General features: G+C 35.8%; 1 protein-coding gene across 7 annotated transcripts; it reads right to left on the bottom strand.

Moving 5' to 3' along the window:
* Positions 1 to 418: 418 nt before the first annotated feature.
* nrgnb (neurogranin (protein kinase C substrate, RC3) b) lies at positions 419 to 20,609 on the bottom strand. 7 transcript variants are annotated; one of them, XM_073923302.1, is made up of 7 exons: positions 20,397 to 20,609; positions 20,072 to 20,244; positions 18,397 to 18,467; positions 18,254 to 18,300; positions 15,575 to 16,994; positions 7,606 to 7,804; positions 420 to 1,203 (listed from the first exon to the last, which is right to left on the bottom strand). In XM_073923302.1, exons 2-7 carry the CDS (start codon positions 20,223 to 20,225, stop codon positions 1,154 to 1,156), a joined length of 1,941 nt encoding a protein of 646 aa, XP_073779403.1. In that variant the 5' UTR covers positions 20,226 to 20,244; positions 20,397 to 20,609; the 3' UTR covers positions 420 to 1,153. The 7 variants fall into 7 exon arrangements, with proteins under 7 accessions (NP_001074129.2, XP_073779403.1, XP_073779404.1 ...); XM_073923303.1 differs by having other exon boundaries at positions 7,652 to 7,804; XM_068213604.2 differs by having other exon boundaries at positions 20,577 to 20,609.
* Between the last annotated feature and the right edge of the window lie 4,929 nt (positions 20,610 to 25,538).

The raw sequence follows: 25,538 nt of genomic DNA, 5'->3' as shown, positions 1-25,538 counted from the left end.
TTTTAGATGTTTTTATTAGTATTAGTATTTTTTTTCTAATGTTTACCTCTAACGAATTAGACATTGCCTTCAGTTCAGTTCAATACTGCTCTGCCACATGTGCATTTATCAGAAAAAGCACATATACCATAACGGATTCAATAATGTTATCACTATTAATGGCCTAAAGGCTGCTTTGATAGAGCATGTGGCAGTTTGACCTTGATAAATGACTGTCCAGGTCTCATTAGCGCCGTCCTCCAGCTGTGAGCCCTCCAGTGAGACGCTCCAGTCGGACTAATGAGACTGATGTGTGGCCTAATATTTCAATTTTTGCTGCATATCAATACAACTGCCTGCACTCGTTACCAGACTCTTTATATAAGGGCTTTAAAAAGATGACCCCTAACCGCATGAAATCATTTCTGACGCAGGCAACACACGTTTCTCAGCTTTTATTCGCTTTTTCAACTGACACAGAGCTTAATGATGCTGACGTCCACATGCAAGGTGATCTCGGCTATCGCTCATTAAGCTGCCACAACTCAATTTCTAGGCTTCTAATGATATGCACTATACCTTAAAAGACTAAGGATAGATAATTGTACAAATAAAAGCAAGAAAAATGAATGATAGTCAATCTATGCCATGCCATTAATGCTGCTTTGGAAGCTCTGATTTCTTTTTTTTTCAACATAATACGAGGAGCAAACCAAACAAACCATTCAACACAATTAAAAACAACTTGCTGGCATTCTATGTTATGACCGATAAATAAATTTCACATCTTATTGTGATAGTGGCTACATGGTCAAATCCAGGCGATCATAAAGAAATTACTATAGGAAAGGAATATCAAGCAACACAAAACTCAATCATGATGCATTATTTTAACTCTCGGACTGAAGAAGCTTGTGTTAATTTCTACACCATCCATTCTCACATTCATATAAATATCAAATATACAGTATACAGATGCCTTTTTTGTTGGGATGCAAAAGCATGCTGGAGCTGATATACACCCGGACTGGATAAGAAGCGGAGAATAGAGAAAAAGTTCACACATCAGATGACATATCCAGCCTATTTTTACTACTTTTTTTTCGACACACACACACAAAAAAATAATCCCTGGAGAAAGCATCCAGTAAGCCATCCACTTTGAGAAGGGTCTTCACTGTTCTGGTCCAGATGTGCCGTCTGTCTCTACTCCGTCTGTTCCTCCTAGTTGTAAAACACATACACTTATTAGGTTTATGTATCTCAGTTTGTCATTTAAAACTAAAATTAATAATCAGAGTGATCGATTATTAAGTGACAGGATGATGATGCAACACATTACAATTCTTAAAAATATATACAATTGTAGTCAGAATTATTAGCCCCTCTGTTAATTTCCCCCCCTAATTTCTGTTTACCGGAGAGAAGATTTTTTTCAACACATTTCTAAACATAATAGTTTTAATAACTCATTCTAGCAACTGATTTATTTTATCTTTGCCATGATGACAGTAAAATAATATTTTACTAGATATTTTTCAAGACACTTCTATACTGCTTAAAGTGACATTTAAAGGCTTAACTAGGTTAACTAGGCAGGTTAGGTTAATTAGGCAAGTTATTGTATAATGAGGGTTTGTTTTGTAGACTATTGAAAAAATATATACCTTAAAGGGGCTAATAATTTTGACCTTAAAATGGGTTTTAGAAATGTTTAAACTGCTTTTATTCTAGCCGAATTAAAACAAATATGCCATAATGCCATCCGTCTACAGAGATTTCTCCCTACAGTCTATTACAGTCTACAGTATTTCTCTGTTGCCGTCGGTATTGTGATGGGTGCCAGGTGTCCCAGCATTTACCCTGAGACTTTATGGAATAAAAAAAAGGAGGCAGAAACTATTTTGCTCTTCCTATCAGCCTTTATGCGTTTCTCCCAAGTGCTGTAGACTACAGTACATACATTTTAAAGGGCACATAGGTTACCCCTTTTTTCATATTTAATATAAGTCTTTTGTGTCCCCAGAATGTGTCTGTAAAGTTTCAGCTCAAAACACCCATCAGAGTATTTTTTATAGCTGTTTTAAGTGTCTGTATTATAGCTGGGAAAAGGTTGATGCTGTTTTTTTGCACTGGGCCTTTAAGGTGAGTTATCCCCATTTCTGTGTGTAGTTTGCATGTTCTCCCTGTTTTCGCGTGGGTTTTCTCCGGGTGCTCCGGTCCGTAGTGTATGAGTGTGTGTGTGTGAATGTTTCCCAGTTATGGGTTGCAGCTGCAAGGGCATCTGCTGTGTAATAATATATGCTGGATAAATTGCCGGTTCATTCCGCTGTGGCGACCCCAGATTAAAGGGCCATGACACCCCCCTCTTTCGGTTAAAGTCTACTTCAGAATTTTTTCAAAAGATGCATGATTAATGGGCGTGGAGCTCCGCAAGCATTGGGCAGGAGTGGGCGTGGCCAGCAGGGGAGAAGGGGAGCGAATAACTGCTGTTGTCAGTTAGCTTAAAAAATGAGACAAACCGTGAGGAGACGCATGAGTTTATAGTTTACAAAGTTAAAATGCAAAGAAATGAACAGTGATTTAATGCCCTGCTACATTTGTTATTCGTAATTTCATATACACAAAACCACAATTTATATCATTATAAAGATAATCGTGTTCATGTAAACACTATAATTGAGGACTTCTCCCTCAATCCCCGTATCCAGCAGACTCAGTGCAGCAGGTCTCCTGACCCGTCTATTTTAACCATTAACCCTGCTGATAATCTGGAGGATTTAGGCAAACACAGCAGCACGGCGATGTGTGTGAATGTGAACGAACTCCTGATAAAAGACAGCGTCCGCCATTCTCCAATTCTCGTGCTGCTCTCCCGACAAAAATGCTAGCAGCACACACACAGCTTTGCTGTATGATCGGCCCTGACAAGATCGCGGGGGAAAGCATGCAACAAACCCCGTGGATGATGGAAACAAACGCATATGAGCCTTCTTGAACGGCTAAATACTGTGCCGTGGTTTCCGTGTCTCTCAGCTCGGGCTTGACACTGGCAGGTCTGGCAGGTCTCATGAATAATTAAGCAGCCGGCTCTTCTCATAGGATAAGAAAACTCCGCTATGAATAATAATGAGAAACCGACGCGTCATCATTGCACTTGCAGTTCTGCGCTACGTCGCCGATTTTGATCCCGCCCCAAAAATCATTTTAAACCCGGAAGCTGAAATTAGCTGACAAAAGCTCAAAATTATCCAGTTTTCCCCACAATTAAAGTTGACAGGTGCTAACATTGTCTTAACTAATGCTCAACACACACGCATCTGTTAATATAAAAAAAAAGTTCTCTGGGGTGTCCTGAACCTTTAATAAAGGGACTAAGCCAAAAAGAAAATGAATGAATGAATTCGATTGTATTCATTCTTCCTTTTTATGCACAAACAAGTCTGCCTAATTTGTTTTGTCCCAATAGAAAATACTTTCTTTGCTCAAACTATAATTCCTCAACACAAAGCATTGAAACACACTGTAAAAAGAAATGGAATAGAATTTACACTGTAAATAGAAATCTGATTCAGTGGAAATATCTCAAGATTTTTGAAGGTATAGTTGATCTAAAAATGAAATTTCTGCCGACATTTACTAATGTTTCCAATATCCTTTATACTAACCGATTTTGTGTTTAACAAAACAAAAAACCCAAACTGGTTAGAAAAGTCAATGGCTGTTTCTCAATTTCAAGAACGCAGAGAATGGACTTGCGTTCTCGTGGAGAGTTGTCTTGCTCGGTCACCTCGGAAGAACGAACTCGAGGGATCATGAGAACACAGAACACGTCCTTTAAAAATGAGATGTTGTGTTCTTCCTGATGGTCACATGGCCTTCACGTATTTGTAACGGTAAATTATTTAAACATTACATCATTCATACAACCATTTATTGGTTCCCCTTTTCAATATTTATATAACAAGCACAAAAACCTTACGAATATACTTTGCACAATACAAATAAAACTGATTTTAATATGAATTTCAGCAAATAAACACCCTTAATTGGTTTATGCCTTTATTAAAATTTTCATGGTAATGTTTTTATAATTGTATTTAAGGGTTTTCCACCTTTAATCAGATGAGACAGTGGAGGTTACAGAAAGGAAAGTATTGGGAGCTGAGAAAAGGGAAGGGTCAGCAAAAGACCTTGAGCCAGGAATTAAACTGAGGTCGCCGTGAGCACCATGGGTCTATATGTTGACACACTTAACTAGGCTATTGGCACAGACATTAATGGTAGCATTTACTTTCACCGTCTTATTTAGGGAAACTCCTGAGATAAATAAGCTATATCTCTGAACTTTATGAATAAACAGGGATAGAATGCAGTGCTTCCCTCCTCCATTATCCAGCCACAATGACCTCTGGGACTTCTCGAGCGAGTTTTGTGCTCAAGTCTGCATCCTTGCATCCTCAATATCAAGAATGCATCCGGGAACTTTCATGTGTCCTCCGTTCTTGCGGTCTTGAGTTTTGGAACTGAACTTTGATGGTTGATGAGGATGTGAAACCCTGCCGATCATATACCACCAAATCCACTCCAAGCAGAGATTAAACCAGCAACCTTCCATGTGGAAGTCGGTTTTTCTACCATGAAGGCTAAAGACCATGGCCTCTAGCGTCTGTCTCTAGAGCACCTTTAGCAGTCAAAGGAATGAAGCTGGCCTCTGCTTCAAAAGCTAAATTAATTAAGTTTTGCACACAAACATGAAAAAGTATTCCTCACTGATCCTTTAGCAAATATATTTTTCTAGTTTTATAGTAAAATTAAAGCAATTTGTAACATTTTCTAGAAGACAAATTTAAGAATACGTTTACACGGTGTTCTAAAAAAAGTTTTACAAGCAATCCTTGACTAAAAATGCTGCATTGTTCATGCAAGGCAAACAAAGTAAAAACATTTTGTACTGGCATTCACCACAATTTGACACTTATTGATGGATTTTGGCAGAATATGAGTTGATCTCATCCTGTCTTTTATTTTTGTCCGAGTAAAAACAGAGCACAGCCTCGTTTTAGCGATGCAGATACACCTGAGGATAAAAATAACACTTTCATACATAAAATGCTTAGCAACCGAGAACTGGGTTGATGTTGCTCGGGAAAGGCCTAAATTGGGCACAGAGGTGGGGTAAAGCAGAGCAGCACAGCTGAAGGAGAGATATTTGGGCCCGGCTGGAGGTTGGAAGGACACCTTCATTCTCATTGCTTGCCCCACTTTCCACATCAAATGGCCAGATCTAGTCTGTTCCTCCTCAAAGGACGACGCAGCTCGTTCAACTGGTAACATTGACGCTATTGTCTTTCCATCAGTTCTGGCCTATTTGTTGCTTCAAAGTAAAATCTCAGCTCATCTCTGGGGATCAGCAGCTCAAGAATCATTTGCATACTGCATACTGAGCTGGGGGAAACAGTTTACCCAGCATCTCAAGAAAACAAGGCAATTTTGCGCAGGACAAAATGCATCACCCGAAAGAAAAATGAAAGGGGCACGAATCTGCGTGAGGCTTTAATATTGAGTCTTGGAATTGTGGAGGCTTAAACCACCCACAAAAGAAAATAGATTTGAGAGATCTGTGTCTCAACAAACTGAGATAATACAGACTACAGAGTGACTCCACGGGATCTCTGTAAATTGCTGAATGGAATCTGAGATGGTTGCAATCTTTGAACAATTAGGGAAAATGACAGATGTGCTCGTTTATAATTGCTTAATTAAGAGAATCATTATCCTAAGCACTCAGAAAGTGATTAAAAAGCACATGCACGCATGTCTCATTATGTTTACTCAGTATAAAGATATCCCTCGTTAAACATAATTAATGGACTTTTTTATTAGGTTTCATTAAGAATTTGATGTTAAATGTAAATGTTAGTCTCCAGAAGAAAAAAGCCAATTCATTATCACTATGGGGAAATGGATTTTTAATAGTAACTGATGAACATTTAAAGAAAAACCTTATGTGTGTTGATTATTAATAAACTGTTGAACCCACTTGAATAATTGATTTGTAAAGCAATTGTGTTTAATAGAATATATAGAGGAAAACTACATTACCCATGATGCACTGTAAATAAAAATAAAGTAAATAAAACATGCCAAATGAGATCTTTAAATACACAGACTTCCATAAAGCACCCCAAATGGCATAATATATTGTTTCCTTGCACTTTTTAAGATAATGAAATGTTTGTATATACAGCTACTGAAATTAAAATAGTGGTTTTCTCTGTCCTTTTGTTTTATTTACTACTGATTATATTTCTTCTGAAAATGAAATAAACATGCAATTTAGACCTTTATGTTTGCATATAATAAACAGGTATTTTCAGAAATGGCTATATACATTTTAGATAACACAATGGTTTTGTGTATTAAGATTAATAGTTTTCATTTTTGAAAAGTTAAGAAGTTTAAAAAAAATAATAATAATAATAATTCCTCACATTTATATAGTGTTTTTCTAGACACTTAAAGCGCTTTATACATTGGGGGATCTCCTCATCCACCACCAGTGTGCAGCATCTACTTGGATGATGCAATGGCAGCCGTATTGCGCCAGACCATACATCAGCTAATTGGTAGAGAGGAGATAGAATGACGAAGCCGATTATGATATGAGGATGGTTAAGAGGCCATAATGGACAGCGACAAGTGGGCAAATTAGGCAAGGATGCCGGGGTTAAACCCCTACTTTTTTCAAAGGATTTTTAATGACCACAGTTTGACCTTGGTTTAATATCTCAATCAAAAGATGGCACTTACTGAGCAGTATAGAGTCCCTTTCACTATACTGGGGTATTAGGACCCACACTGAGTGCAGGTTGAGAACCCCATGCAGGCCTCACTAACACCACTTCTGGCAGCAACCTGGTTTTCCCATGTGATCTCCCATCCAGGTACTGACCAGGTGCAGCCCTGCCTAGCTACAGTGGGCGCCGTTAATAATTGATTGTCAATCACTACATATCAGTAGTCATTTGTTATTTTGATCATATATTCTGAAAGGTTTAAATAACAAATTTAAATGGACAGTTTCATAATTCTCTGTCATTTTCTATTCAGTTGTGCCATGTGAAGTGAATGATGGGATTTCAGTTCTTTCCTATTAAAGCAGTTCAGTCCCAGTTTTCCCAGAATCTTTGCCTATTTGTCTGGTGTTTTTTTTTTTGTCTTCGATTTTGAAGGGTTTTACGTTCCATGTTTATCTTTATCACTTCATCAAAGACTTTATTAAAATCCATATGTGAAAAACGAATGGGGAACAACACAATCTCAAACCCAGAGCTGCTTTGAAAAATTGTGTGGGCACTAATGCACTTAATAATGAGTGCAATATTTCTTTATTTTTTGACTCTAAATTCTAAGTACACAGTACAGAAAAGGCGAATCAACACACTCTTCAACTCTCATTAAAGTTCAAAGCTCTAGTTGTTTACTTCAGATCTCAAAGCCAAATTCTGTTAGGGCTTTTGAATGCCTCGCCAAACTGAATTGGATGAAATGGCTGGCGACCTCTGCGCCTTGTGGAAGGGTGTTGAAACTACTGCTCTTGTACTGTTGGGGACAGTGACTGACCTGAGTCCCCTTGGCTGCCGTTGAGGGCCTCACCACTGCTGCTCACCTCCTCACCGGGCTTTTCGCCTGGTTTCATCTTCTTCCGGGTCATATGACCACGGAAGCCGGCCTGAATTTTGGCGGCCGCTTTATTGGCCTCTGGGTCATCCAATGGGATGTCCATAATATCCTCTTCCTCTTGTGGCTGGCTGCATTCCTCCTAACAGGGAAAAGGAATGAACAATAAATTCAAAACCAACACTGAGTTTGCTGCATATTGATTTTGTGCTTGCTTAAACTGATTCGGCTTATCCCTTAAAGTCTTATATTTCACCACAGTGGGTTTAGCGTGATGTATCTCCTGCCTATTTAAGCCCCTTTGCAATGAATCACTATCCATCAGCTTCACGGTATTTCAGTGACCATTTTTCCTTGAAAAACAACTGAAGATTCTGCAGAAATCTTATTTAAGGGGCTTTCCAATTGCATGGTACAGTATGGTTTGACACGGCTTGACTCACTTCAGTTTGGTTTGCATTTCCACTGCAGTTTAGTAAAGTAAGTGGCTTTATCTCTATTGTTCACATCATTGTAAATGCAACAAACAAATGTATGACAACAAACCAACCCACAACACAGAGGCCAGGGATGCTACCAATATAATGGTGTTCTTGTGTAGTGGCTGCAGCTGACTATTTAAATATAATGAATTTGGTATCTCATTCTAAAAATCTAGTGATGATAGGGATGATTCTCTCAGACTTATTGCTGCTGAATACATCAATATGCATACGTCATGTTTTTGGAAATGGCCCGTCTGATACATCAACCAAGATCGTACTAAAAAAGGTATCAGTTCTGGGGATGGAGCTCAGTGGAAGGCCACCAAATGTGAGCCATAATGAACAAAACTGCACCGTACCATGCAATGAAAATGCACCCTAAGTGTTTTAGTCATTAAACACTTATAAATTATTTAACTAAGATGATTACAAAAAGAAAAATAGCGTGATTTTTTTTTATTGTTTTGCACAAATACTTATTTATTTACATTATTTAGTATATTATTTTTCTGAATATGTGGAAATAATTTAAGTCATGTTGCTTCTCAAGTTTGTATTCCCAATGTATTTTGATTTAGGAATGTTTTTATATTAAACTATTTTGAAAAAATCCTTCATTACAGTTTAATGCAATAGAAGAACCATTTTTGGTTTTCCAAAGAACATTACAGTAAACATTTTACCCACAATTTTGTAAATGGAAAGGTCCACTGGATATAAAAATTTCTTAATTAAATACCAACAAAGAAAAAGTAGGAAACCCATTAAGCATACCTACACTGTAAAACCAAACAAATCTAAGGTAACTCAAACCATTTGAGGAAACCGATTGCAACAACAAATCATTTAAGTTAAAAAAAACTAATCCTAATAAGTACTGTGAACTTTATGCATTTGAGTAAACGAAGCAATTTAAGCACAGTAAAACCCAATAAATGAAGAGAACTCAAATCATTTGGGGAAACCGATTGTTACAAACCATTTGAGTTAAAAACTAGTCTATATGAGTACTTTGAACTTACTCCATTTAAGTTGAAGTAATGAGGTATTTAAATAACTCATGTTTAACTCTCCAACATTGAGTTCAAAACTCTTTTCAAATGAATAGAATTAACTTTCAGTCAATTTTGAGTTAACTACACTCATTTGATAAAGCTGTTAAGTTTAACAGTGTAATGATAATGAACAACAACAACAAAAATAATAATAATAATAATAATAATAATAACTCTTTTATTTGAACAACATAACCACACAGACATTACGAAAACCAACTGTGACCATCTTCCTGCGCTCTGTGAAGCATGTCAGCACACATCAACAAACAGTGTGTGTGGTGGGATGTGATGTTATTTGTCTCATTAAGTCTTCCTGAAGCTGTGAAACCACATGCTTTCTCCCACCACAACTTAGCATATGTAAAACGGCTCAGCAGAGGCTGGTTGGCAGTCTTTAAACAGCCTGTGTGAGGGTGATGAGCAGAAGTCCATTGTAAAACCTTGGTAGGAGCATGTCCACCCACTTTTGAACCAAGAATCAGCCTCATTTCACATTAACCAAGTATTTTGCCAACATGCTCATATGTGGCCACAGGCAGAGGCGTTCCAAAATACCCAGTAAATACGCATTTGTTCATTTTATTTGCCTCTGAAGCTTTGCGCTACCTATATGGACAACCTCTAATGAAAATATGCAGTTACAAGAATGTCTGAAGTACACATAAATATGATTCAAAATATTTTAAAACCAATGGGTAATCATTTTGCATATGCAAATCAAACAGCATGCTGAAATTATTGGCATCCAAGCACATACAACTAATTACAGAATTAACAGAATTAAACTTTGCATGTTTCATCAGACAATTAAATAGACAGTGCAAAGATAAATAATGTGATAAATAAAAAGAAAAATAATGTGTAAAGGTTGTCAAAAGTGGATTAGCAATGTCAGCCACACTTTTTTTCATTTATTTATTTTGCACTTTAAAAAAAAAAAATTACTTAATCCATTCAGGAATTATAGCCACACACCCTACATTCTTAATGGGCTTTATGGTGTACATATGAATGCAACCTTTTTTATTAATATTGATGAATTATGATTAATAACAAATTATTTTAAAATTGCCAAAACCTATTATTACAAACAAAAATAGAACACTTTTACGTTTATAAAAAAGAAACAATGACACTACACAAATATTATACTTAGGATATATACTTTTTTTTATTACAATACCTTAGGATATATAGCGCCATCAAGAGACTATTTAATATAAATGTTCATTCAGTTTATACGCACTTTTTGTTTTTTGAATGTTCTCATGCGACTACTTATGCCATCAAATGAAAAGTAACCATGCTAAAGTGTAAGCAAAAAGTAGCCGATGTATCTGATGATAAAAGCACAAACAATTTCTAAATTAGCATGGCCAGTGAATAAACTTCCAGAATGCAAACAAGTATTACAAACGTCTCTGTGTTCTATTTAAGCAAATTATAAGTTAAATGAAGTTTCCATGATATCAAATGTGCTCGCATTCAGGATAGTTATTTATTATATTCTTTGTAAACAATAATTAAATTGGTCAGTACTTACGATATGACAATCCATGACGCGCAATTACACACGCTGATAAACGTGTTCTCGTCTTATATGAGAGCAACAGAGCGTAAACCTCCTCACAGGGCAAATGCCTTGGACGAATAACGCCTTTTCTCTAACTATCCTTATAATTCACAGTCCTTCAGGGTGGGAGGATGGAGAGAGTGAACGCGCACGCGCGCGCGCGCGCGGAAAAGAAGAGCGCGCGAGCATCATCTCTCTGGCGCTGTCAGTCAGAGCAAGCTGTGCCCGTTACAAATATATATATATATTAATGCTGACGTTTACAGCGCCATTATTCTTACTGTCTTGTTACCAAAACCACCAGAGATAATTGATTTAACCTCAGAAAGAAGAAATGAGACATGCACGGTTCCGATCAATTATATAACATCACTTCAAACATACACAGTTCAAAATATTCCCTGAGGGCTATCATTATATATAAGAAAACACTAGAAGCAGCACCACACATCTCAGTCAGTCCCACACAGTCAGTGCCTCCTTCAGCCTGTGGCAATATACTGTAGAGTAAGACAAACAGACAGTAAATCCATTGCCCTTTATTTCTAGAACACGCGGCTGCATCTCCTGCCTCCTACCCTACCAAGATTAAAGCGAGAAGATGCAGCTCTGATGTGCTGTAACTATATCACTTCTCTTTTCTTGGCATCTGTTGGATGTGCAAGACTAGGAGCTAATGAAGTCGCTTCACAGAGCACTGAAGTGTTAAAACAGAGTTTCCAAGAAGAAGATGAGGTGACTTTACAGTCGAGCCGGAGATTGATGATAGCCATGAATATTGTTCCTGAAAATAGAAACTACACGATTCCCTTGCTCCTCCTACAGCGTATAAAGTCATTGGACAAGAGTTGATATAGGTCAGGTTAGATGACCTACATTGAATCAGGAGGATGAGAGCTTTGCTTTTAGTGTGCGTCTCTAATTAACCCCTACAGAACTCTAAACACTCCACTTCGGACTGTGGATTAGAAAATAAGGCGGCCAATAGAGCACATATTCTGTTTTTGGAAATATATCACACAATTCCAAAATCTAGATCACTTTCTCCCTCGGATAGATGGTCGGTAAATTGTTTCCATGGAAACACCACCAAATCTGTCTCCTTCGAACCCCTTTAAAGCTCATATATATTCTTTCTGACCTCTTGGTGAAAGACCTAAATCTTTTTAAATGTCCCTGATATATGTTGTGATCATTTGTTTGGGTCTGTAAATGCTATAGGATGTAAGTATACTTTCAGCTGTTTTTTTACCCTCTTCTGGTCTTGTACTCACCAGCTGGACTATTTTAGGGACATCTTCAATCACTGTTCTCCAGAGAGGTACACAGCCATGCTGTTGATCAGACATGTCCTTGAAGATTGTATTTTTACTTTTAACTTGGGACAATAAAGGAAACAGTCTGATTCCATAGTTGGTTGAGGAATGGCTGGTAATTTTTGCCATTAGGAAGAGCCGCTAATGAGACAGCAACACTCCAGATGGACCACAGTCCAAGCAATGATTTTGAGCACAAGCTGTAATCATTGCCTTGCATTTGCTTAATAGAAGCTATGCCACATAACATCAACGTTCTTACTTGTAGCACTGAAACAAGTCTTTTATGTGAAGCTGCTTTAAAATCACATGTATTTGGATCCATATATTAAACTGAAAGTTAAAGAGAAAACTTCAGGAAAAAAATAATTAGGTCATAATTATGAGGAGCTATATAATTATTTTTCATGCTGTGATACTTTCATTCATTCATTCATTTTATTTTCGGCTTAGTCCCTTTATTATTAATCTGGGGTAGCCACAGCAGAATGAACCGCCAACTTATCTATTCATCCATACATTGATTTATTTTCTTTTCAGTTTATTCCCTCAGCAGAATGAACCGCCAACGAATCCAGAAGGGTTTACGCAGCAGATACCCTTCCAACTGCAATCCATCACTGGGAAGCACCCATACACACCCATTTACACACATAAACTACGGACAATTTAGCTTACCCAAATTCACCTATACACCATGTCTTGGACTTGTGGGGGAAACCGGAGCACCCGGAGGAAACCCACGCGAACCCCGGGAGAACATACACACTCCATACAGAAATGCCAACTGACCCAGCTGAGGCTCAAACCAGCGACCTTCTTGCTGTGAGGTGATCGTGCTACCAACTGCACCACCGTGATGCATTCCGTGATATTAATTTGTCATCATTTTTTTCACTTCATGTAAATATATGCTCCATTCAGCATAAGATATATTTCAAGTAAACAACAAAACATTTCTGACCTGTACAGTACTCATGAAAACATATATAACTCCTGGTTTCTGCTCTTATTCACTCAGACCAGGAACAAGGTTCAGTCTTGCATGACTTTATCTCATGGTGCAATAAAATGAAACAAGACCTGAATGTGTCAAAGACCAAAGAAATGCTCATTAGCTTTGGCAAAAAACACCTGCTCTCCAAAGGGTGGTCTTAAATGACACACAGGTCATGGATGTGGAGGAATATAGGTACCTCCTAAGAACAATAAATGACAACAGGTTGAAATTTGATTAAAACACACATACAATTATTAATAAGGCTCAACAAAGGCTGTTTAATGTAGAGAGAGTTATTCTTAAGACCTTTTATAATTCATTTATTGAACGTATTTTGTCCTTTTCTTTTATTTGTTGGATTTCTTTGGTAAAATACAAGGAGACAGCACACACCCCTTATTTTGAGTGAATGCCCCCCTTGGGTTACGTCTAAGGACAATAAGATGTTCCACAAATCCTTATAAGTTTACTTTTGTGCCTGAAGGAATTTGGTTATGTAAAGTGCATCCAGAAAGTTTTCATAGCACTTCATTTTTTCAACTGTTAGAGCCTTATTCCAAAATGGATTCAATTAATTTATTTGCTCAAAATTCTACACACAAAAACCCATAATGACAATGTGAAATAATATTTTTTTTTAACTGTTGCAAATTGACAAATTACATGTACATAAGTATTCAAAGCCTTTGCTGTGAAGCTCTGAGCTCCGGTACATTCTGTTTCCACTGATCATTCTTGAGATGTTTCAGCAGCTTAATTAGAGTTCACCTGGGTAAATTCAGTTGATTGGACATGATTTGAAAAGGCATACACCTGTCTATATGACGTCCCAGGGTTGACAGTGCATGTCAAAGCTCAAACTAAGAATGAAGATAAAGAAATTGTCTGTAGACCTCTGAGACAGGATTGTCTCGAGGCACAAGGCTGGGGAAGGTATAAACTTTTCTGCTGCTCTGAACTTTTCTGCTGCTCTGTTCCAATGAGCACAGTGGCCTCCATCATCTGTAAGTGGAAGATGATTGGAACCACCAGTACTCTTTCTAGCTGGCCGGCCATCTAAGGCAAGTGATCAGAGAAAAAAGGCCTTAGTTCAATAACCCGATAGTCACTCTGTCTGAGCTCCACCGTTCTTCTGTTGAGAGAGGAGAATCTTACAGAAGGCAAACCATCTGTGGAGCAATCCACCAATCAGGCCTGTATGGTAGAGTGGCCAAACGGAAGCCACTCCCCACAAATTCTCTGGTCTGATGAGACAAAAATTTTACTCTTTAAAGTGAATACCAGGTGTTACGTTTGGAGAAAACCAGGCAGCGCTCATCACCAGGTTAATGCTATCCCTACAGTGAAGCATGTTTTTCAGCAGCAGGAACTGGAAGATTAGTCAGGATAGAGGGAAAGATGAATGCAGCAATGCACAGAGACATCCTGAATGAAAATCTGCTTCAGAGTGCTCTTGACCTCAGACTGGGGTGACGGTTCATCTTCCAGCAGGACAATAACCCAAAGCACACCGCCAAAATATCAATAACTTGTTGAATGTCCTTGATTGGCCCAACCAGAGCCAAGCTCTAAATCCTATTGAACATCTCTGAAGAGATCTGAAAATGGCTGTACACTGTCGCTTCCCATCCAACCTGATAGAGCTTGAGAGGTACTGCAAAGAGGAATGGGCAAAAATTCTGAAAGACTGATGTGCCAAGCTTGTGGCATCATATTCAAAAAGACCTGAAACTGTAATTGCTGCCAAAGGTGCATCAACAAAGTATTGAGCAAAGGCTGTGAATACTTATGTACTGTACATGTGAATTTTCAGTTTTTTTTTATTTTTTAATAAATTTGCAACAATTTCAAAAAATATTTTTTCACATTGTCATTATGGGATATTGTGTGTAGAATTTTGAGGAAACAAATGAATTGAATCCATTTTAAAATAAGGCTGCAACATAAAAAAATGTGGAAAAAGTGAAGCGCTATGAAAACTTTCAGGATGCACTGTAATAAATGTAGTTAATCAATGGATTATTATTAATAATTTTTATATAAAGGATTATTTATTGAATTTATTATTATTATCCTTTTTTCTTTCTTATTTTCTTTTAGTTTTTTTGTTTGTGTACTTGATGTTAAGTGTTGGTGTTTATTGTGTTAAGTGTGTCATTCTTGTTATATGTGAAGCACCACCATGTCAGAATGAAAACCCTAAAGGGGATTATTAAAACTTTAAACTATAAAAGAATATATGATCATGATTTTTTTTAATAAATATTTTTAATTATTTACAATAATAAAAACATCTTGCTGATACTGTAACAGGTTAAATAGAATAGATTAAATGATAGTTTCATACTTAGCGGATAATTATAAAAATTAATTAGTATTTTAATTGATTCCTGTTTTAGATTTGTTAATATTTAAATCCAAATCATAGATGAAGCTTTTTATTTCACAATAAATGTACATTATGTTCAAAAATCCCTTACCTTTGGTTCAGAGATGTCAGTATTCTCCAGGTTTTCACTTTCAAGTGTCATTTCTTGGATTTTATCCCTTTGCTCCTCCAACTGATCCTCTTGATCTACATCATTCTCAGTATTTTCAGTCTGTTCTTGTGACTCAAAAAGTTCTTCATTGACAACCACTGTTTCGTTCTCTAAAGGCTCAGGATTGGCTTGTTCTGCTTCAGAGAAAGCATCTTCCTCTGGTTCAGGATCATGATTTCCTTCATCCTCAGTTTTTTCCTCATTTGGCTGAAGCACATTTGAAATGTCCAGATCCATCTCTTCAGCCTCAAAGCCATCACTGTCAAGATCACTTCCTTCATTTACATTCTCTGTGTTTAGATCTTTCTCAAAAGCGTCAGCATTTAAAATCTCGTTGCTTGCTTCAGCTTCACTGTCGTTCATTTGGGAAACAGGTTTTGGAGTTTCCAAAAAGTCTTCCTCATTTAACGCATCTAGAATTTTAGAAGTATTCTCTTCGTCACTGCTGTTTTCAGCTTCTTCCTCACCTGTACGAGTGTCGCACTGATGGTGAACTTCATCTAAGACATCAACGACTTCACTTTTACTGTCGTGTATTTCATCACTGTAGTCAACGTGAGTGTCTTTCATTTCCATCAGCGATCGGCTATTGATATCAGAAGTTGAATCACCTGCATCTTCAACAAAGTCATTGGTGCTTGTGTACTCATAATTGGTCTCTTCTTGATCTTCATTGATTGCATCTTCTGATTCCTGCCCTGCTACACTTTCAGTTATGTATTTTTCAATGGTGCTTTCAGTGGATTCTTCTGCATAAACCTGCTCAGTGCTCTTCTCTTCTGGGTCAATGTCTTCTAATAAATTATCAGCAATTTCTGACACTTCCTCTTCAGGATCTTCAGCATCATCATCATCACCATGATCAGACATTTCATTAGCTTGTTTGCTTGCATCTTGTTCAGTGTGTGAATGTATTTCGTCTTGTGATTCAGATTGGTCTTTATTCAGGAACAATGGTTTTGGGCTAACCAACTCTTCTTTGCTCTTGCTGGATTCAGACTGGAGGTTTATCTCTTCAGCACAAACATCCACATTTGCATGGCCACCAAATGAAGGCAGAGGTGTAGGCTCAAGTTCGGATCTGCAGATGTCAACATCTACTTCTTCTTTTGCAACTTCTGATGTTTCTCCTGGAATCTCATTGGTGTCTTTTAGCTCTTCAGCACATTTATCACCATCTGCTGTTTCTGCAGGGAGAATATCTTCAGCATGTCCGCGTTCCTTCTCACCAGATTCCTCATCAAACTTCTTATCTAAATTGACCTCACTGCCAACTGAATTATCAGTGTCGAGGTCTTTTAATGCAGAGAGCTGAGTCTCGTTGTTTCCCAAAGTTTCAGAACTCGATTCTGCGTTGATTCTAAAAATTGAGATGTAAGAAGCCATGGAGAGTTTTATATGCAGTAGTGATTAATAACGTGAGTAAATACAACACAAACATGTACAACAGGAATAATAAATGGATCCTAATGTATAATCCAGATGCATATCTGTGCTCTGACATTATCATCAATCTTCCAAAAGCTGCCCTCGGCTTGATCAAATGATCGAAATCCTGTCTATTAGATGGAGAGCCTCCTGCCAAGCTTCATCCTACTATAGCAGGGGCTTCCAATCATGTTAATGGAGAGCCAACATCCTGCAGAGTTTAGCTTCAACACAATTGCTTGGAAGTTTCTGATGAGTCCGAAGGCCCTGATAAGCATGTTCAGAGACTTTAAATAGAGTATGAGCTAAACTCTGCAGGACACCACTGTACTTATATAAAAGAAATGATTAGTTGATTGTAATTTAAAAAGGTGAGTAAACCTGTTGCTTTTAAAGTGATTAGTTGACTTCACGCTCAAGAAAAGAGAGTAAACTTGTTGTTTTAAAATGATTAAAGGTGCAGTGAAGTGCTTTGTATTTTTTATTCTGTGTTTGACGTAACCTCAACTGAAAAATGAAGAGAGCATGGCACATTTGGTAGCTCCTCCCCTTTTAAAAAAACAGCCAATAGCCAAAAACATTTTGTTTTCAATGAGAGTGGTTGAGTTCAAGAGCATCAAATGAAAATAAAAAAGAAGCATTTGAAGCCTTCAGAAGGGGGCCGGGCATGCTAGATACTAGAGAGCATTTGATTGGTCAAGATTTGATGAGAAACTGAAGTAAAAACGATTTAGGGAAGTGACAAACTGCAAGCTTTGGATATTGGTTTTATATTTTCTAAACATGAATTTTGTCACTGTTTTGAAACACACTAGCAAATAGATATCCTTAAAACCAAAAGACTCATACTAACATCTAAAAAACGCTATTTTAATTTTGCGAGACCTTTAAGTAAATTAACTATGTGTCTAATTATAACAGAACCTAGTTACAATGGGTTTAATAATGCTTTATTAAAGTAAACTTGTCGCTTTTAAGGTCACAGGTTTAAATACTTTTTAAAGTAAAGTAACTAATCGTTATTTAGAGTGTACTCATTCAGAAAAAGGAAAAGCAAACAATTCAAACCTATTAATCATTTTCAATTTCATTGTCTAAACTTTCTGTCTGCAGTCACAGCTGTTTCTCTGATCTGGCAAACATCTGGGAAACTGAAGAAGTGAAATCACACTTTCTCACTTTACAACAGACCTTGTGTTTATTTTGGGTGAAATGATGTTTCCTTGTAATGATGTTCCCTGTTTTGAGAAGAACAAACAAAACATGCACATTAGAAAAAGTAAATGTAATATATGAGGTTCATAAAGTCTTATCTTTTTTTTCACGCAAGTTACCTTAAATGAGTGATTGTTGTAGAACCTGTCTTCCAACTTGGCACCCCACTCTGCTGGGTCAAGACCACTTTCTTTAACAAAACAAAATGATTGATTAATTTCCTGTTTGTGGTTGGTTGAGATGTGATTATCTTTTCAAACAATTATTTGAGATAACAGTGAAAATATATAAGGGTTATATACAGCTGCAATCATAATTATTAAACCCCCTGAAGCCCCCTTGTTTATTTTTTCCCCAATTTTCCTAAAGGCTTAACTAGGTTAATTAGGTTAACTAGGCTGGATAGGGTATTTAGACAAGTTATTGTATAATGATGGTTTGTTCTTTAGACTATCGAAAAACATATAGCTTAAATGTGCTAATAATTTTGACCTTAAAATAATAAAAACAATAATAAAAACTGCTTTTAATCTAGCCGAAATAAAACAAATAAGACTTTCTTCTGAAGAATTTTTTTTATCAGATATTCTGTGACAATTTCCTTGCTCTGTTAAACATCATTTAGGAAATATTTAAAAAAGAAAAAAAAATCAAACTGTAAATAAGGGCCAATCAAGAAATAATTGTCAAAAAAAGAATTTACTGTTAACGTTTATGTCATGCCAAAATATTTCTTCATTAGTTTCAAACATTTAAGTGGACAAGTTGATGCTTATTGTATTTCTTTGGAGACAGAAATAAATAAATGAAAAATGTATATTATATTATATTTTATACTACAGGGCTCTTGAATGCCTGATTCTAAATTGGCTGATAGACATTCAAAGCTGTGCAGATAAATGCACAGATAAAGTAGTTCCAGGCAGGTCTTGGCCAAGTTAATGTTTCAAATCACTAATGAATCAGATTCATGAATTATCACACTGTACAAAAAAAATGGCCTGGTTGCCTTGAATTTTTAAGCTGAATTAAATTAAACTTATGAGTCCATTGAACTTATATTGTGTTAACTGACTTAAAACAACTTGCATAACTTATACAATTAAGTTAGAAGATGATTAACTAGTAAGTTACAATGACCTAAAAAATATGCTGTCAGGACAAACTGATCATATATTTTTTTACAGTTCACTAATGATCAATGAGTTCAGGTATTCCATAGCCTACAACAACAACAACAACAACAACAACAACAACAACAACAACAAAGGCTATGGATGAGATGTCTAAGAACCTTGTCCTATAAGCCAGAGCAATTTAAGGACACAAAATGACAAATGTCTTGAAATACAGCATCTGAACAGTGTCTTCATGTGTGGTATAAAAGTGGAATAATTGTCTCCAGTCTGTTGAATTGTTCACTGTAAATAATTAAACAGCTCAACATCACTTATTCATTCCACATTATATTCAGGTTTGCTGTTTTAAGTCAGTACAAAAGACCAAGATTAAAGATAGACAAATTTAAAGTAATAAAATATTGTTTTCACAGAACAAAGTAACATTGGCCTATTAAATGAGATTTTTCATAAGTAAAAAAGCCAATTATTTCTTAATCAACAACTCAACATTTATGATTGTGACAGACCTGTTCATTATTTTCAAGAATTCCTTAATATAATGGGTGTGCAATAGTTGCTGCAACCAAAATCCTTTCTGCCTTTACCAGAGGCATATGGCTATATAAACAATCACTTCCTGATGACTATTAAACATCAGGATCGTCTCAGTCACCTTCTCTGGCTTTGAGCAGCTCTGTGAAGTAGACAGCAGCAAAAGTGGCGATGTCCTCTGGCTGCTCTCTCAACACTTCTCTGGTAAGACCCTCTAATAAATTCCCAAAGCCTCTTGGGATGCGCAGGTGTGTGTTGGAGAAGGGAACAGCCATATTACACTGCACTTCAGCTCTGAGTTTAAGAAGAGCAAAGATACGTTCATTAAAAATATATGGCGCCGACAGGCTAATTTACAAGGTAAAACACTGACAAATGTTGTGCTAAAAACTAAAGGAAAGACTTTTCTATTATGTTATATACAACACTTGTGTTGTTAAACGCACATTTTCTTGTTTTGTTTAAATATTTTAAATAATTTTGATGACTTTTTATATTAACCATATGTTAAAGTACAAACTATTACGGCATATCCAACAATCCAATACTTGTGTTAGTGTTGATATAAAAGTACATGACTAGTAGGAACACAACAAACAAACAGAAACGTGCACAATGACCCTTACCGTTCAAAGCGGAGTTAAATGTTGTCATCCGTTGCCACGCAACTGACACGTGGGTCCAACTAACGTTACTACCGAAAGCAGGTAGGCAGCTTTTTTTGTAAACATTAGCACATAATACAAATGTAGACATTTTATAATACACTCAATATTAAGGTGGGTAAGTTAATATTAAAGTAGTAGGAATGCATTATGACAACAACAATAAAAACTTTTTAAAACAAAAATGAAAATAAATTTTAAGATGGGAGGAAAAACAATAATTACTCTAACGTTAGGTGAATATTCCAGCCGTCTGGGGATTTTGCTTTACTTTAACGTTATAGTTCAACAGAAGTAAATTACAAATAACGGCCTATACAGCATTTCTCACTAATACATCCTTGACAAAGAACATTTACGTATAACTACCAAGTTTAGAAACTTGTTTTCGGTCGGCAGTTTGGATTGGTTAATCATCCTCAGTCAACCTCTTTTTTAAAAAAAATTATTATGGGAAAAGTGAGCATATAGGCCTACAATCAAAGTACATTATGAAGAAAATGAAAAAAAAAAAACATTTTGAAAAAAGAAAACATCAACAAAAACAAAAGAAACAACAAAAACAAACAGAAGGGGTATATACATCTCATATTGAAGAAAAAGATTATATAATTTACAAGTTTCAGTTGTTTTTAAAGCCCTTTTTTGTAAAAGAGTTAATATGTACTGCATTTCAATAAGCAAAAAATAAATAAAGTTTTTGGTTTGAAAATTTATATTTATGTATTTAAAATTTTTGTTAATAAAATAAGAAGATTAAGAAAATATATTTTCTTTTTATGGAAAGCTTCTGTTTTATAATTAACAAAACCAAATAAAACATTTTCCCATTGTAAGGAAAAGCCTTTATTAACTTTCTTAGTTACAAAAAGAGAAAAATCTTTCCAAAGGTAATTAGATTAACTGCATTTCTAAAAAAAAAATAAGTGAACTAGGGACTCTGGGTGATGCTTACAAAATGAACTTTTGCTTACAAAAATATATGTTTTTATAGTGTATTCACTGGGTATGTACTATGAATAATTCTAAATGAAACTTCTTTTATCTTATTTGTACACTGTTAGACATTTCTGTAAATTACACAGTTAATTACTGTATTTCACCCAGTGTAATACTGCAAATTCCTTTTACGGTAAATAACTGTATTTACCGTTGCATTATGGGAATTTAGTGTGACGTCGAACAACATATACAGCGATGTACTGTATTTGTAAAAATTCGTGTATTATACTGTATTTTCCACAACTGCTTCAACGCCACCTTGCGGCGATTCGACTACTCTGCACCACATTTTGCCTGAGGACCCTGGAGCAATTCTGGAGGACAATTTATTAGTGTGCCTGAAGAACATACTGGATTTAACAAACTTTACTCTGGTAAGCTGAGGCAGTGTTTCATTTTACAGAATGTTTTGTGGACGAGAATAGAACAAAGTAAAGTATAAAGTTGGCTATTATTATTTTCTCTGGCTTGGCGTTATTTCGCCCATTTGAGAAATATATCATCTATTAAGATGTTACCTTTATTTAATTTATTACATTAACACTACTATTACTTTAAATAAGACTGTTTATGACTATTAGCCATTGTTCTCGTCATATCTTTTTATTTATTTACATAGGAACCGGTGTTGCAGCGGGTTTTGGTTTAGGAGGGAACCAGAGGTATGCAGACAGTTTTGGAGGACACTTATCACGAGACAACGGTCCGGCAGAGAGTGTTTTCCCCCAGAAGAATATGAATGAAAGACCATCAAATAATCCAGGTAAAAGCGCGTCTGTCTGTGCTGACAACACTCGACATTGATTTGAGCACCTCTATTAGCATATGTTTGCTCGGCAACATTGGCTGAAGCGATCTTAAAATGGTAATGTTAACTGTTAGCTAAACTGAGCTAAGTTTATACTGAATTGGACTCAAACTCATTTTAACGTGCAACGTTTAACTTATATTGATTTATACTTTATATATATTAGATGTTGTGAACTTATTTTTCTCTGGTTTAGAGTAACTTATATCGTTAGCTTGAGAAAATAACATCGCGACGTAACCTATAAGAACGTTAACGTAAATCTACAATATGCATAGAGGTAAAGTTGGTTTTATATTCGCACATTCGTTCATTTAGAAGACTCTTACGTTATACTGTTTACCATGTTACTTTGAATATTCGATCAGAATTAGCATGCCAGTATGACTTGAAATCAACATTAACACTGTTTATTTGACCGTGAGCATGTTGTACTTTGATAGTCGTTAGCTGCTAAAATGATTTCACTATTTAGAGTTTGCAAATAATACTTTTATGAAATTAAATTATTAAGGGGGAAGTCTGAATCTGCTAATATAAAACCAACTTTACCTCTATGCATTATGCTAATAACCACCTTTTTGCTATTTATTGTTTGCTAATTATTTTTTTATCACAACTCTTGACATTTGGTTTAACATAATTGTTACCATTATATTTTTTTCTGTTTAGATATGGCACGAGCACAGCACCAGGTTTTGTCTGAAGAAACAAACAGCATTTCGGAGGAACATCTTGATCAGCACAGCCTTATGCTTAAAAAATAAGCAAGACCAGTAAGCAACCAAGGTAAACAAATAAAAAAAAAGTTGTGTGGAGGTTGTGGATTGTAGCATGGTATTCTTATCTGTATTTTTGGCTTTTTTATGGTCTCAATATAGAATACTGGGAGCCTGCCTGTGCAAACTGGACCTCATACAACAGTAAGTACTGTACATCTATTTGTTTCTCAATATAGTAACATTACTTTTAATACAAAATGTGTCACATGTTTAGTTGCTAGCTAAATAAAAAATCTTTTTCCCTTTTTTATTAAACCATTTAGTAGGGTTTTTTTTCATCTTTGTTTATAATATTTTTGAGCAGATTGAGGTCTGTCATGGGTCAGACATTTTAAAATACAATAATTAGTATTGGGATACATGCATTTGTCTATGTATTAAATGTCTTTTTCCCCATTTCATGTTGCCTAAATATTTTGTAATATTAAATAATAAATATTATTATATTAAATAAAATAATAAAAATTTTTGTATAAATAATTCCAGAGGATGAAACAAAATGCACAGCAACAACCAGAGTGAGCCAGAAGAAGGCAGGAGAAGTAGTGAATGACAACCATGAACAACAGTGTTATCCTTCTTTCACCAGCTAACTGAGAACTTGGATTAGGTGAGACACTCTCAATAGTTGTATCAGTATTCAGTCTGTTTTAGTTTATTAGGAATACATAAAACAAATAGTCTAATCTGTCCTGCTGTGAATCAACCCATCACAAATGCTACAATGTTTTTGTAAAACCTTGTTAGGGGAAAAAATAAACAGGACATTCTGGTTAGTTCTCTTTTAAACATGGTAGTGAGCAGGTTATGAGCAGGAGCCAGTTGCTCAGTACCAGCTGAAAACTAGCCCAACCTAGCTGCCATGCTTCAAAATAATTAACCAGTATATGATTTATTTTTTTTTATACAAGCTTCTTCTATGCTTATGTTAGTCTGTTTGTCCTTATCCAGAGTTCTTCATAATCCTGGACTGGGCCAAATCCTGACCAGATGCTGTGGTGGTCATGGAGGAGTGAATCCTAAAAGACACACGTGATCAATGAGTTTCCGCATTGATCCAATGGGCCAGCCTGACCACCCACTGGTGAACTTTCAAGCCTCCGGTGCCTAGACTGCGGCCTTGCACAAGTTTGGCTAGAGGAGAACTGGTCGTGCCCAACTGAGCCTGGTATCTCTCAAGGGCTTTTATTCTACACTTTCGTCAGTTGGTGAAGTTTCTTCCATGCCACTGTCGCCACTGGATCGCTTGGCTACGATTGGTGGATCGGTGGATTTGCTCTTCAGTGTTTGGACTTTCAGCAGTGACATTTACTGCTTCAATTCTGAAAACTGGACTGAAGCAGCTTCAATTTACAAGAACTTCTATGTTAAGCTGCTTTGACATCATTGATCTACATTGTAAAAGTGCAATAGAAATAAAGATGAACTGCATTTGAATATGTGAATTCAGACCTTGTTGAGCATTTGACACCAGAATTAGTAATATTTTAAAGTTGTGTTGTTTCTGAGTCGGCTAATAGTTACAAATATTTATTTTTCCAACAATATGCAATTCAGAAGTTTAAATTTTTATTGTACATGTATGTTCTAGTGCTTTGTGTGATTTATTTATTTTTAATGTGTTGATTTTATTGCTTAATGTAATTGTCACACATTTTCCTTAAATGCTTTAAGCATTATTAATGTTTTAAAGAATGGAATATTTTGTAATTGTGTCTGGTTTAATGTCAGTAGTACTTAGTACAATTGGGGTTTTTTTTCTCAACAATATGCAGGTCAGACACTTAAATTAGATTTGTACATGTATGTTAATGTGCTTTTTCATTTTCAATGTTTTTTTTCTTAAAATAAAATATTTTGAATGATTGAAATGTAATGTTTTTACACATTTTTAAGCTTGTTTTAAGCATCTCCAATGTTTTAAATAAAGAGTGTTTATTTTGTTAATATTTTGTAATTGTGTCTTTTTTAGGTCTATAGTATTAAAATAATATTAATAAAATAATATTATAAAATATTTAGGACAAAATTAAAAGGTTTAAATTAAAAGTAGCTAACTGTTAACTTAGGTTTTTACAGTAGTTAACCATTTTCAGACACTACAGTAACATGCTGTAAACGGATTTACAGTTGTATACTGTAAATCTAAAATACAGTAACTTACTGGCAACAGTGTTGCCAGTAAGTTACTGTAAAAACCCTTTGAAATGTCTAACAGTGTAATTAAGTAGCTATTTGGGATGAGCCATATTTTTCTCTAATCAATATCAGAAACAAAAGAATTCCAATAAAAAGTCTTCAGTCAACCTCAAGTCTGAATCGTTTCAAGGT

This window comes from Danio rerio, chromosome 15, assembly GCF_049306965.1.
Source record: "Danio rerio strain Tuebingen ecotype United States chromosome 15, GRCz12tu, whole genome shotgun sequence".
NCBI classification, from domain to species: domain Eukaryota; kingdom Metazoa; phylum Chordata; class Actinopteri; order Cypriniformes; family Danionidae; genus Danio; species Danio rerio.
Note: the sequence above shows the minus strand (reverse complement) of the source record. Positions and strands in the feature narration are given on the sequence as shown.